This window comes from Uloborus diversus, unplaced genomic scaffold, assembly GCF_026930045.1.
Source record: "Uloborus diversus isolate 005 unplaced genomic scaffold, Udiv.v.3.1 scaffold_55, whole genome shotgun sequence".
Classification (NCBI taxonomy): domain Eukaryota; kingdom Metazoa; phylum Arthropoda; class Arachnida; order Araneae; family Uloboridae; genus Uloborus; species Uloborus diversus.
The window spans coordinates 278,674-294,403 of record NW_026558736.1 but is presented as its reverse complement, the minus strand read 5'-3'; the positions used below and the strand labels follow the sequence as shown (position 1 = coordinate 294,403).

Genomic DNA, 15,730 nt, shown 5'->3' with positions numbered 1-15,730 from the left:
CAAATATGCTTTGTGTTTGTTGAGCTCTTTTTAAATAACTGTAAAGAAAATTCTTTACGTTATAGAGAAGTTGATTGAAAAATAAAAAATAAAATAGTTAAATTATCTCTAATGGCACTTTAGGGTCACCTTCATCTAAAGTTTGAAAATGTGAAGAAAAAGAAAGTTTTTGATAAAAAAATTTAAAAAGGCTGAGATTCTCGATATACTTGAACAATTACAAAACGTCGAAGGTAGCGCGACAATAAGTATGAATGAATCTTCCATATGTACAATTAAAAGTCAAAACAAAAAGATGTCTGTAGAAGTTTTGAACTTAATTTCAATATTGAAGCTTGCAGAGCTGTCTAGCAAAGTAAAAATTATGAAAATGGAAGCTGCGTGCACTCTTGCATTGTGGATTAATAAAAAGATCAGGTAGAGGAGATGTAGCCACAAATTGAAATGTTTTAAATAAAAGTTAAAGCGTATTTAAAAATGTATTGGATAAGAATAACGATCTGATCTTGGAGCATAAATCATCACTAGTATCCTCATTTTTTAACTCTTAAATATTACTACTGTATCTATTGTACAGTACTATTTTGTGCATCATTTTAATTTTACTGCATGCAGTGGTGATTTATTTTGTGCATCTTAAGTATTTCATGTTGAATAACATTTTTTTTTTTTAAATATAGTTAAAGTTCAGTTCTTTATGGAAGAAACTGTAATGGTTAAGGAATGCTTTAGAGCAGTTTGAGAGGTGTTTATAAGTGCCTAAAAGTATTTGGTATGCTTTAAAATATTTGTATGCGTATATTTTTCCACAACTTGAAATTTCAACTTACGCGAGGAGTCTTGGATCGCATCCCTCGCGTAAGTCGGGACTCGATTGTATATCTGTGTAATACTGGTGAAATAGATGTTTTTAAGAGCTACCATATAGAAGCATAAATACAAAATTCAGCAACTCCTTTCTAAACATGAAGCAAAGAACTTACCTTGGGTGATGCAGGTAGTATGATCATGGGCAAGCTCCATGCCATTTGGACAAGCACATGTATAACGAGGAGAGTTATCATTAATATGTGGAGTAGGTAAGCATAGATGTGAGCAGTGACCATTCATCTCACCACAATAATTCTTTCCTATAGAAAAATTGAAACAAATTTTAAAGTTTACTAAATCTTTAAAAAGCATTCAATGCAATAAAATATGAAAAACTCCTATTGTTAAAAAACTAAAAATACATCTTATATGCGAGGCAGTGAGAAGCAAAAGGATGCAAGTGGCAAAACTAAAAATTTGGAGATATCCAGTACAAATGGTAGGTGAACCCCTCCTCTATCTTGGGGCAAGATATAGTACTAGTAGGTTCCATTATACAGCTTGATTTAGAAAAAAAAATTCATTGAAAGCCTACCTAGGTTCTGATCTTTAAATGTGTTTTACTCAAAACTTCAAAATGTCAACTTGCATCCTTTTGCTTTTCACTGCCTCATATGGAAATGTAGCTAAAATAACAATCGATGCATAATAAGCTGTGATTATGGCCCCAAGCCAAGCTTAATGCAAAACTCCATGTATGTAGCAACAGCTCAGTTACAGCCTGCAGACAATGTAGTTTCATTCTTTTTAGAGAAAATCAGTTGGGGGAAATAACCATTGGGTAAAGTTTATAACCCAATCTTTTACCTTGGTTTTACGAGATGAGCCATAATATACTTGTGGACTCTCGCTACTGTGCTCAATCAGTTTTACATACCATTATGAACGCAATCTTAACGTCAATGACAGGATATCTGCCCCCAGTTTGGTACATTGTAATCTGGCTGTCAGTATATACTTGAACTAATATGTTAGTATTTTCACCCATGTGAATATTTCACTGAAATACTGTTGATGATATTTCAAAACACACAACTGATCAAGTTTTCAGGCCAGTATATCTCATTTATTGAATTAAATTCCACTGTGAAACATGGTACGCCCAATTACATATCATACAGTTAACTTTGATGTGAATATGACTAAAATCAGTTTCAAAATATTTAAACACAAAAATTGAATTCTCTGCTTCAATAATGAATTTAAAAAAATAATTCAGTTCAAATATTGTTAAGTGAAAATACAAACCTGCAGGTTGTTTGTAGGGATGATAAATGTGAATGTCCATAGGTGAGAAAATTCCAGTAGCAATATTAGTTATTTCACCACCAGTGAATTTATTCATTCTGTGAATTGCTTCAGACTCCCAATCTGTCCAGTAGATCCAGTCCTACATTTGAAATACAGAAAGTACATTAGAAATAACATATTTACAATTTAACTGTATAACATAAAACTATATCCTACTGTTGGAATTCTCTTCATCTTAAAAAGTACTTACATGTTATGATTGCTTATATGCAATAAAAAAGAGGGGTTAGGTAGCAATTTGATGGAAAAAGAAATTTTAGTGACCAGAAGGGGGGGGGACTTTTAGTGATTAAAGGCCTCTCGATCCTAAAGAAAATGAAGTCTGATATTTAGACAGGGTTCATACTCAACTTTGAAAATCAAAAGTAAGGAGTTTTTAAGGAGTTTCGCAGGAGTTCATTTTATTTTTTAAGGACTAGTTTCCTGTTTAAAGATGTATTTTTTAAAACTTATCTCAGAAAAAATATGTACAACTCTAAAAAATTTTATTTATTTTTTCATACAAAACATTGAACGCACAAACATACTACATAAATTTATAGTAAAATATGCATTTACTGCATTTTCTTTGACGTCAGCAGCCTCGGAATCAAATTCAAATACAAGGGGGGGGGGAGGTAAATAAAAGAATTTATAGAAGCAAAAAAAAAAAAAAAAAAAAACTTGAAAATGGTACTTTAAAAAATCTACAAGATGTTATTTTACAAATAGCTATCTACATAATCGTCATAAATTTGGAAAAAAAATTTTAGATGTGGGGAAGAAATTTGTCTAACGAAAAAATCGGATTTCCGGTATTAGCAGACGAATAAATAGCGGAATTTTGGTAAAATTAGGTACAACGTAATCACTCATATCGGATTGGAAATAGAAAAACATTTTTAAGGTCATGTAGAATAAAAAAAATAAGGAGTTTTTAAGGAGATAATAGCAAAATTCAGGAGTTTTAAGGGCCCTTATTTTCTTTTCTTAAAAAGCAGGAGTTTATAAGGAGTTTGTAAGGAGCGTACGAACCCTGTTAGAATTAAAGTTAAGTTTTTGCTTTGAGAAAAATCTTAATGCATACTTCAAAAACATCAATGGAGAAAGGATGTTTCAGAACTACAGGATTTGACAGAATTACTCTTCGGTTGTCACCATTGTAGTCAGCACTGCTCAGAATATGATTTTTGGCATCAGCCCAATAGATCTTCTTGGTAACAAAATCTAAAAGCAGGCAAATGTGCAATAGCATTATTAATCATTGAATCAAAGACATGAGATTAAAAGTAATATGTACCAATCAAAAATTAAGGAATTAATTGCTATTTCAAAAAAGTTTTATATGTTTCCAAATAACTATTATCAGCAATGTCATTTTTAGTTGGAACCAAGTTAAACCATTTTCAACAGAAAAAACAAGATTAATTTAAGAGTTAGTAATCTTTTTAAGGAGAACAAGAGGCACATAAAAGAATATACATGTAAGGTAGTTAACTATATTAATAATATTAATAATTTGCACAATAGTTACAGGGTTCATACTCTATTTGGATGAAAAAATTCCCTGACTTTTCCAAGACTTTTTCATGACTTCAATGAAATTTTTCATGACCTCGTTACACGAAGAGAATAGCCCTATTTAATCTCAAACTTGGTAATATTTGGAAATGAGCATTAGCAAAATGTCTATATGAATGCCTCAGCCTCATTGAAGCACTTACTCGTAATGGAAAAAATATAAGTGCACACTTAAAAAACTAAACACTATTCTTATTTGTCTTCATCATATAAATTTAAGTAAAGTAAAAATGCAGTGAAGCGAATATGATGATGCTTAGTTTGTCAGATATTTTTTTTAAAACAGGCAGAATGATATTGAATGGGACAAAGGTTGAATGAGTCATCACTAAGTTTCAATAAATTTGCTTCAAACGTTACCTTTTAGTGTCAACAGTGCCTTTAATCATCCACGTAACTTGACAGTATTTTGGTTCTTTAAAGTAAAAAGCTACATAGTTTAATTCTTTATGTTTCTAAACCAGATCTTTTTTGAAAAAAACCATTCAGTAATGAATCAATCTTCTGATTCAAAAGTATATTTGTTTTGTTTACAAATTTGCAAATTTTCAAATGCATAGAAATTAATAGGTTCAGAAATACCAGAACAAGTTTAATTCCCGACATTGAACGTAGCAGTGGGACGCATGGATTAGTTTAGTGTGCAGTATGTTGGGCACTACTGTTTTAGAGCATTAGAATTCCTCTTTTTATGTATTCTATCGCCTGACTTAAGATCTTTATTTTCTAAAACATTCAACAAATTAAGATAAACTCTGATAAATTTAATAATACAGTCCTTACGAGTGATGGAATCGAACTTGCATGCGATTGAATTACTTTTTTTGAGTGAGCGTGGGAAAACTAAGAAAGTGAAATTTTGCTACTACAGAATATGAAACATAAGAAGTGTTGAAAATAACAGAAAATTCAAAATAAGTGATGTCCAGGCAGTAAAATCACATTGCAAACTAGTATGTTGTGGCCATCACGAAACTTTCTTCTATATTTTTCTTTTTTTTTTTCTGATCCCTCCCCATGCTTGACGAGGAAGCAATATTCCCAACAAAAACAAAATTACACATGCAAAAACTTGACGACCATCCCCATATTTGAATTATTGATAAAAAAGCAAAGCAAAGAGTGAAAATTGAAAGTTATTTTAAAAGCCTTGCTTGAATTAATTACAAATATTTTATTTGTTAACAAACATAAGATGGCAACAGTTAAAAATTTTAAATCATTGAGATAATATTTCCAATCATTTCCATACAATTAAAATCACGAGAAATAAGCAGACGACAATCTATTACGATTTATCATTCTTATTGTTGCATTAATAAAGCTATTTTTATTCGCTAAAAAATAATGATAATAAAAATAAATCAGCACCTCTTGGCGCGATTAGCGCCAAAATTGAACCAAAGCCTGTTTACATATGGATTCACATATATTCCAAATTTCAACCAGAACGTAGCATTACTTCTTGATATAGGGCACTCACAATGGAAAAAAAGAACGGGCGATTGCGCTACCCCCTTTTTAGCTGTTAACACCAAAATAAAATCAGCTTTTATACCCACTAAGGGCTACTTGCCCATAAATTTTTCTTTCATTCCGTTCATTATTTCTTGAGATACAGCAGTCACAATTGACGACAAAAAACGTTCTATAGCTCAACCCCCGTTTGAGTTATTGACACCAAAATTGAATCAGCACCTGTTCCTGTTACTGGCAACATATGGACCAAATTTTGTTTGATTCCGCCAGTTACTTCCTGAGGAATAGCAATCACGCGTGACTCAAAAAACGTCCCATTGCTCCACCCCCCTTGGAGGGATTTGCGCCAAAAACCAATGGGCACAAGTTCAAATAGGGGCACATATGTGTATCAAATTTTGTTCGATTTCATGCGGTAGTTTTTGCTATAGAGCGGCCACAAAAAACTGGTCACACACAGACATGACACACATACACACACACATACACACACACACACACAGACATTTTCCAAAAACAGTCGAAATGGACTCAGCACACTTCAAAACGTTCAAATTCGTCAAAATTCGAAATTCGAAAATTTGCACGAATCCAATACTTTCTTCTATATCTTAGATATAGAATGGCAAGCGGCTGCGACAGAAGTGGATGCAATTAGATTACAAAATTCAGATTTGATTTTTGGATAGTTCAATTTTCCACTTTTAATAGCTTTTATGCGCTATACTGTTAAATCACTTAAGAGTTGTAATGCTCCTTTAGATACTGTCCCTTTCTCTTAGTCCAGGACATTTTTCCATGACTTGAAATAAATTTTCATGACTTTCAATGAAAATTTCAATTTTCCATGACTTTTCCAGGTCTGAAATTCTGTTATTTTTTTTCCATGACTTTCCAGGATTTCCATGACCCGTATGAACCCTGTAGTTAACACAAAGCCCAGCATTACTCTGCTTGCTGTACCACATACATTTTTACAACAGCACTTTAATATTTCAAACTTTTAACTAGTTAAAGGAAAATCTCCTACTAAGAATGATCAACTACCTAGCGCAATGCAACTCCATTGGAGCTGTTATTAACAGTTTTAAAAACAACTAGAGGAAATCCCTCATTAGAGTAAGATCCCACTTATAAGAAATTGCTAAAGCTGTGGTCTGATTGAAAAAAAAAAGCATTGCAAACCACAACAGATTTGCAATGAAAATTAAAATTGTCATAATTTTAGTAAGTTACCAACCTATGGCCAGGGCTAAGGCAGGAATACATGAAATACACGGCCAGCTCAGTTATTCCAGCCGAGGACTGCAGTTTTGTGCTTATGAGCACTCATCAGCCTGGCATAGGAAGTGACTGAGCTGGAGGTGGAAAACCTCTTAAGGAAGCCAAGAGTGCCAACAAACAAGTAGCTAATACAGATTTAGCACTGACCAGAGTGACATAACAGGGTGGCGACAGGAACTGTGAAAAAAAGTTCCCTGACTTTTCCTTGATTTCCCTGATTAGGTTCACCAAATTTCCCCGATTTACGTTACCAATGATAATGTTTTCTTTCTTTGCTCTGCTTGAAATCCATTGTATGTTTGTATAAAATGCAGTATTTTAAACATTTTAAGTTGTGAAAAGTTGTTGAACTAAAGATATTTTAAAAAGATGCTACTTTTTTAACAAAATGTTTTTAAAAAACATATCAAGTCAATTTTTTGGGAAAAAAATACCTACAAAACAGTATATTAAATTTTCTACATGGAAAGATTATAGAAAATTAAAAAAAAAAAGAAAAACTTTACTTCCAGAAACCACTTAGCATAAGAATTTTAAGAAACTATTAAAATTACTTTTTAAAACATGTGTATTTATGATAGAACTAAAAAGTAATTGAAATTATTTTGAACTAAGTTTCAAAAAGTATAATAATTGTTGCACGAATAACAAGTAATAGTGAAAGAACTGAAGTAATGTAGTTGTTCTTATATAACTAATTGACATATTTATGCAAAACAGATGAAACCATTTGACATCCATTCATAGGGAGCTTTTCTTTAAACAAGAACATAGGTTTTAATGAATGAATACAGCATTTTAACGATAAAAAAATAAAGATATTTACTTAAGTACACAAGTTAACTTTATTTCAAATGATTTCAGTATGTAACGAAAAAAAATCTTAGATTGCTTTTGTAACAAACAAATTTGAAACGCAAGAAAAAAAAATCAATTATTTAATTTCAAAATATATAAAAGAAGAATACAACTTGGTTATAAAATTAAAGAATCCCATAAGTCTGAAGAAAAGAAAACCTGTATAATCTGCGGTGACAACAAATAGTATAACACCAAAAAACAAAGTTTTTTTTATTGAAAGTTCAATTCTAGCAATTAAATTAAAAATGCGAAGAAGTAATAACTTTTAAACTTTTAAGGTCTTAAATCAAAAACCAAAGATTTCTTCTTGAAATCGTGATTACAGTACACTAATTACTTTGAGACAATGGAATAAAGGCAAAGGAGTTAAGGTATTAATGAAGCTTCCTCTTTGCCTGTATGGTTGTTTATATTACGTAGCATTGAAAGCGTGAAAAGAAATTTCAAGCTAGGTGAAATAAACAACCTAACAGACACAGAAGTAATCTTAGGAAGTTCATCCTGTGGTTAATAAGTAAGATTCAATACTTTGACGTTTGGTAAAAAAAATGCACAAATATGCGGCAGTGTATAATCCCACCTCATTTATTTATTTATTTATTTTTTTTTTTGAACAGATAATTGGCGGAAAATGCGTAGAGAATTAGTGTACTTAATTTTGTAAAGCAAAAAAAAAAATTTTCTCCATAAAATCAATTTTTCCTGATTTTTTGTTATTTTTTTCAAAATTCCCTGATATTTCCCTGATTTTTCCCTGATTAATAAAGTTCCCTGACTTTTCCCTGATCTCCCTGATCTGTTGCCACCCTGCATAAGCAATGGTTCGGTTCAACACTCGGGTTGTCACTCATCTGGTCAGTGCTAATTCTATGTTAGCTACCAGTTTGTTGGCACTCTTGGCTTCCTTAAGAGGTTTTCCACCTCCAGCTCAGTCACTCCCTATGCCAGGCTGATGAGTGCTAATAAGCATGAAACTGCAGTCCTTGGTTGGAATGACTGAGCTGGCGGTGTATTTCATGTAAAATCTTCATGGTTAACTTGTTCCTAGAATTACTCAACACTACTCAGATACATTAAAAATTCAATGGCATAGGAAGCACATCACAATAGGAAGAACCTGAAAATAATAAAATTCACTATGCATACCAATAGCAAGACCATTAGGCCATTTTATATCTGTTGAGACAATGGTTGCTCGGTGACTGCCATCCATGCCAGCACGCTCAATTTTTGCTGGCTCACCCCAATCAGTCCAATACATCCACCTAAAGCAGAATAAAATGCTATGTGTAATTTAGCAACAATTACAAGGGGGAAAAGTTTCTAGGGTGTAAATTTCAATGAATACCTGAACTGTTAAATTACCTTTCAATTTTATTCAAATGCTATCATGAATTCTTAAAAAAGTAAAAGCCATACATAATATTGTTTGAGTTTTCAAATTCTTTCAGAATAGTATACAGTTCATTTTCTGGTAGATTCTTACCAGTCAACATTCCAAGAAAAGATTCAGTGGGTGATTGAGACACAACTCAAGATCGCATTTTGCATAAAGTAGAGAAAGATAAGTAGGGATTTTTTGCTATCTTGAAAGTACAATCGAATGCAAGTTCCTTACATCATGTAGCAAAACCTGTTAAAGTCAACTGCCTTTGTCGGGCACAGAATTGCGTCTATATCACATATATCCTCCGTAAGTTGAGCACTAGTGTATTGAGGTGAAAGTAGTCAACTAACAGATTTCATAGTTTATACAATTGGAAGAAATGCTCAAAGTTCAGAAATCTTCTGGAAAAACTTTTAACTCTAGTTGGACATCTCTTCTTACAGACAACAAATGAGTTCTAAATTGCAAAGATAAAAAATGTAAGGGAAATGCAAATTATTTGTTTATGAGAGTTTGATAATGGGATCTGTTACTGGAAAAGTTAAAAGAAAATTCCTAGAATAGTAAATCTATTCTTTAAATCATTGAAATTCACAATGCCAATGTTTGTGTCATACATACCCCTCAAGAGGATCTAAAACAATAGCACGTGGTTCTTCTAAATCTCCACTTATGATGGTTTTCCGCATTTTCCCAGTCTTATCAATCATCTCTATTTGATTCTTCCCTGTGTCTGTCCAGTATATATGTCCATAGATCCAATCTACAGCAACGCCATCTGGTACTAACTCGTTGGATACAATAGTTGTTATGGGAGCTCCAGCATCAATTGGCACACTGTAAAGTATCACAACATTTAATTTCTCCATACATGAGCATAGTTCCAAAATAATAAAATAGATCAGGGGTAGCTAACTAGTCTATCATTATAATAAATTGTATAAGTTAAAAATGAGTCACAATTAACCTTAGAAATGTTTTGTTTGTCAGTGAAAGAGGGCAGATGAGATTACAATATTTTTTAACATCAGTTTTGGCGTATTATTAAAAGAAAAAGAAAGAAAAGAAATTATTGCACACATACATACTAAGAACTCAATCAATGAGGTCAGTGCCAGATCAAGGGGAGAGCTGCCCCAGGAGACACCTTATTTCTGTGTTTTCCACTTTACTTCTGTGTTTTTTATTTGAAACTAAATAAAAATGCATAAAAGAAGCTGAGTAAGGGCAGCAGTTTCAAGATTTGCCCGGCTCAGATAAATCAAAGATCTGGCACTGAATAAGGTCAAGCATTAGCAGGCCATATTATGAAGAGTCAAGAGCCTTCGATGTACAAAGCTGCCAAGTTAAAATTTTTACTTTTGTTTCATTTTCAGATTAAAAGAGCACCTAAGAGTCTAGAAATCATTCTTTTTGGCCAACTCTGAAATAGATGTAATACAAACCTTTTTATTGCTTCTTCAACCACATCAGACCATAGGACTGTTCCTGTACGATAATCATAATCCAGGGCAACAGAGCTGCGGAGATTGCTAACTACAGATGTATATGATTCTGATAACTCAATGTCAATTTTGCGGATGTCTTGACGATTGGCAAATAAGATGATGGTGCGACCCTCTATAATAAATAACATATGATAAATAATTTTGAAGCAAAATCACAACAGCATTGAAACATAATTTACTATTCTTAAAGGGTTATTATGCAATCAATTGGAGTTTTCCTATCGACTCCTTGAATTTACCTAATACAGAGGTTAAAATTTCAACACTATCTAGAAAATTGCAATTATTTACCAATGGTAGAGTATTACTACTAATTTCCATTTTACAATCTTCTTTAGCAAAATTTACTAGTGAGATAAACTAAGCACAGCACATTAAGGAGGGAAACATTTAGTTTTGTTTTATACCAAAAATGGCAGAACTACACAATTCCTACTTAACACCAAACCATTTTTCTTTTTGAAGCACATTTTGAAACTTCAGAAGTATTTTTTTTTTTTTTTATTGTAGTTTTACAATAACAACCAACCACTCGAAATCGTTAAATAATATTTTACAGAAATGCCGAGTCATTCCATAGGCAAATCTTGTATTGGTAAAATACAAAATTTTTAAATCTATGCAATTTTGTAAATCTTAGCAAAAGCAATGCCACATTAAAAAATACTTTGAGTTTAACCATACCTTATTTTTGTAAATATTTTGCTCAAAGATAACTTAGCAGTGGTTAAGTAAGACTAAAATTTAAAAAAAATAATAATTTGAATTTTGACATTTTGAATTCAAATTATGTTTTTTGCAATCACGAGTGTGTGTATGTAGGCGTGTGTGTTTGTGTGTGGGGGGTATGTGTTTGTGTGTAGAGGGTATGTGTATGTGTGTAGGCATGTGTGTTCGTGTCTGTGTGCTGGCATAAGTGTGTGGGTTGTGTGTATGAATGTGTGTGTGTGTGGGGTATGTGTGTGTAGGCATATGTGTTTGTGTGCAGGCATAAATGTGTGGGTAGTTGTGTGCATGTTTGTGTGTGTACGTGTATGTGTCTGTATGTATGCATGAATGTGTGAGTAGTTGTGTGTATTGTGTATGTTTTTGTGGGTATGTGTAGGTGTCTGTATGTGTGCGTGTGTGTATGCTATGTGTGTGTAGGTGTATGTGTGTAGGTGTGTGCATGTGTTGGTGTGCGTGTGCAGTCGTGTAGGTATGCGCGTGTGTAGGACATGGATGCAACCTGGAGACGGCTTTCGCTATAGGAGCAGCATCGGGAGGACCCGGTCGACGGTGATGCTGCAGAGGGTGGCGGTGGGAAAATAAAATCAAAGGACATCAAAACAGTCAAATGAGAACAATAAGCAATCGTAATTGCTCAAAATTTTTTTTTTTTAAATAGTAGAAAAAAATCAACAGAAACCATAAAAATCTGTAACTTCATTATACATACCACTGGCTCGACATCTCTTGTTATTATTTGGCTCCAGCATGTATCCATCCAGGCATTCACATTTGTAACTCCCTTTAGTATTAAAACAAAGTTGAGAACAAGATCCAGGTGTTTCACATTCATTGATGTCTGAAATGCATGGAGTCAAAGATTAGGTACTAAATATATTAGTCACTTCCATTAGAAATGAATCATAATGTGCAATGTATATTCTGATACTTTTACTAAATCAAGATTTACACTACCTTCACAAGTACGATTATCCGTTAACGTGAAACCTTCACGACACTGACATTCAAAGCCTATGGGAAGATTGTTGCAAATTTGAGAACAACCTCCATTATCTTGCTTGCATTCATCTTTATCTGCAATGGTATAAACACTCAAATCAACAAATATACAAGGAAATAATAAAATTTTGCACTTTGTGCCCAGGCTTTTTTTGAAAAGTAAATATTCTGAATAAGGGTTTAATAGAAAGTATGTAAACAGTACATAGAGACAACAAATATAAGCAATGACTGCAGAGATTTTACTCTCATATTAAAACTTTCAGTAATTTTTAACACTTGACAAAGGCACCTGCAACAACTATTCAATATTCAAAGAAACAAGATCGAGAGTTAAAAAAATTTAATGAAAATATGCTGTACAGTTAGAAAAAATATTAACCTGCTTTAACCAACCCCCTTTTCCCAAAGGGGAAAAAATATATATATATGCAATACCCTTAGAAAAATATAAAACTCCCCTCCCCCACAATGAAGAATAATGAATTTCATCAAAATATGCATTTTAATCAGAAAAAAAATGAAAATTCAGACCCTCAGAAGAAAAAAAACCTATTATTTGAAATACTCATACATTTAGAACAGTACCAAAATCTTACTCCTCCAGCGAGAGAAAATAAATTTAAGTATGTTTTACAATTAGATATGTTTTGCAATTAGAGCACAGTAAAAAGTCTCCCTTCCTTTCACAGAAAAAAAGAATTACAATCTGTATTTAGCACAGATAATACTTATGCTAAACAAAACTTTGATATGCAAAATCATCAATAATTAAGTTCAGTTGACAATTAAGAAATCCGAGATCCTGCTTATTGAGGAATATGCACAAACATTACGACTGTTAAGGATTTTAGCATGTACAAAAGATTGCAAAGGGGCTTAGATAAGAATGAATGAAACTTACAGCATAAATCTTGAGGTTCATCTTCATACTGCCCACAGTCATTGTGAGAGTTACACACCAGACTTAATGAAATGCAGTGATTATCGCCACAGTCAAACTGAGTCTTTGGGTTGCACTTAGCAGGATGCAATGCTATTTTTAAAAAATTTAATATTATGAATAAACACAAGTACAAGATATTCTCAAATAGAGATGTAAAAGGGTTTTTTTTAAATACAGCAAATAAAACAATTTGATAGCAAAATGTCAAACTTTCAAAAACAATTGAACTAACTCTGCAAAAAATTGTTGTAATTATTTAAAAAAAAAAAAAAAGATTTCAAATTTTCAAAATTAATTTGAAATCTGAAATTTTTAATTCAAATTTTGTTTTTCGCAATCACGAGTTGCGACAGGACCCTACTCACTGGTTACTACCCCACCCGCTTGTTTCTAGAAACGGTTCCTGTCCCTCCTTTTGGGCGGTTACTTGTGCGTAGTTGTGTATGTGTAGGCTTGTGTGTGTGCGTAGACCTATGTGTATGCATGTTGGCTTGTGTGTATGAGTGTAAAGGCGCGTGTGTGGATGTGTGTGTATGAGCGTGCGTGTGTGTGTGTAGATGACATGGACGCCACTGACCAGGAGCTACCAGGAGGAGTCGCGCCTGCAGAGGATGGTGGGGTTGAAAAAGGAACCAAACATCAAGGACGGTCAAGTGAAAACAATTAGCAATCATAATTGCTCAAAAAAAAAATTGCAATAACATCCTACAACTTTTGTCCTTCATGGAATCGTCACTTGCTCCATTTTTTTTGTTAATTTATTGACAGTTAGTTTTTACTTATTTTGTTTATTTACAGATCATTCAACTCTAGCTGATATTGCTAAATATTAAGCTAATTATTGAAAAATGAAGTATATCCTTATAGTAGTGTTACATAAATAGTAATTAAATGTGGACAGTTAATAAATCTATCATTTTAAAGTAATTTAATATACTGAACAAATACAGGGTTTATTAATAGACTTAAATACATTGCAAAATAATCAAAAATAGCTTTTATTCAGTTTCCTCCTTATGATTACTAATTTGAGATAATCAAGTGATTCTATTGATAACAAAACAAACTTAAAAAAACATTGAAATTAAGCTTATTGTAAATTTCCAAAAACATTGAATAATCAAATTTTAGTGATATATGCTTCAAAAAAATTGGAAAAACTGGTTCTTAAAAAACAAAATGGGCAATAAAGTGGGGTGTAATTCATTCCACATTATCAACATCACTAAGTCGTTACAAAATCTAAATTGTAAAATAAACCTAATTACATTTAATAAATAAATGTACCTGCAATAAAAATTTCTTAACCTGCTAAAATGGAAGGAAAATAATTCCTTGGGTTTTGAGTCTAGGGCATTAAAACTTTTATTGTCAACTAATGGGATAAGTTATAACAGATTGACTGTCCAGCAGAGAAAATAAAATCTTAATTGCAAAGGCAAATTAAGAGACAAGGACCAAAAGTTAATTCATATGAAGATTTTTTAAATATAACAATATAATTTCACTTTTATCAATTATTGTTAATTATATCAGCATTCAAACAAGATATATTTAAATTCCGTTGGTTTCTACGACTCAAAACCAGAAAACTATAAGCAGTCAGATTGTTAATATTACACCAAAAAATTCAAGCATTAGATGATTGCATAAAAGTAAATTAAAAAATTAAATTTTAAGACCAAAGATGATTGCCAGAGCAAAACAAATAAAATTTAAATGAACACTTAAGAAAGTGAGAACGTTTTTATTCACATTCAGAAGTATTATAACTTATGTTTCAAAAATATGGAAGCACTCATAACCCAAGGTGCATTTTAAAGGAAATTACAATAATTAAACACTAAGAAACCACTCGAATCGGCTTTGTGTTACTTTATTTTAAAAGGCACTAAACAGAATTTACAAATATGGCGAAGTCAACACATCATGAAAACATACTTTATGTTCTGTACAAATTTACAATGTGATCTGATATATGGCTATGAATCTACTTAACGTGGTTTAACTATTGTGTAAAGACACAATGTTTGAATCTAAGATACAGAAAGTTGGCTGACAACTGAATTACTTTCAACAGATGAAAGAATGAGATAGAAATGATTTAAATAACAGCAATATTTTTACAACACCAACTAAAGATTCCTTGAACAAACCACATAATCAAAGTTAAAAAAATATACTAACTAAACAGAAACGGCTGAAAGATGACATAAAAAATACTTGACACATATACAGTTTATAGAAATGAACAAGTAAGACTTGTTTTAAAAAAATGTCCTAATCTCAATTGAAAAGGACTAGAAAATATTTTCTGAGCACAAATGATAAGTAAGTTCAGCCAAAAATGTTCATGAAACAAGGTTTAAACTAATGTGTATTATTTTTAACTTTCTGTTTGAAAAAAAGTTAAATTTTCTTCTAAAATATGAGAAGTGAAAAGCATCAATGTAAATAAAAGTGGTAAGAGCTTTAGCTACTTCTTATCACTTTTACTTGTACTTGTTGACATCTTATTATGCATAATGCATATTAATAAGCATGCATTATCACATAATACATGTGTACTAATATGCATTAAGTGAGTGCATTATCACATAACGCATCGTACAGCTACATACAAAAATACGTATATTAAAGTGATTTGATGCACTTTTAGAAGTAGAAAATTTTCTTTTAAATTCTTTTGCTTAACAAAAAAAAAAAAAGTATGTCCTGGACAAGAAATCAATCTTATGTCATTTGCATCAAAGCATATTATTTACTAAAATATTTTTCAGATGATGTTCAATTTAA

General features: G+C 32.0%; 1 protein-coding gene across 1 annotated transcript in view; it reads right to left on the bottom strand.

The window, feature by feature from the left end:
• The window catches only part of LOC129233585 (very low-density lipoprotein receptor-like), an 87,289-nt gene that overhangs the window by 5,322 nt on the left and 66,237 nt on the right, over window positions 1-15,730 (bottom strand). The window contains exons 8-16 of the mRNA XM_054867595.1: window positions 12,893-13,024; window positions 11,944-12,063; window positions 11,699-11,827; window positions 10,198-10,372; window positions 9,374-9,589; window positions 8,512-8,630; window positions 3,248-3,387; window positions 2,119-2,260; window positions 984-1,130 (exon numbers count right to left, since the gene is read on the bottom strand). Coding sequence (XP_054723570.1) covers window positions 984-1,130; window positions 2,119-2,260; window positions 3,248-3,387; window positions 8,512-8,630; window positions 9,374-9,589; window positions 10,198-10,372; window positions 11,699-11,827; window positions 11,944-12,063; window positions 12,893-13,024 — 1,320 coding nt within the window. The remainder of the gene's footprint in view (window positions 1-983; window positions 1,131-2,118; window positions 2,261-3,247; window positions 3,388-8,511; window positions 8,631-9,373; window positions 9,590-10,197; window positions 10,373-11,698; window positions 11,828-11,943; window positions 12,064-12,892; window positions 13,025-15,730) is intronic.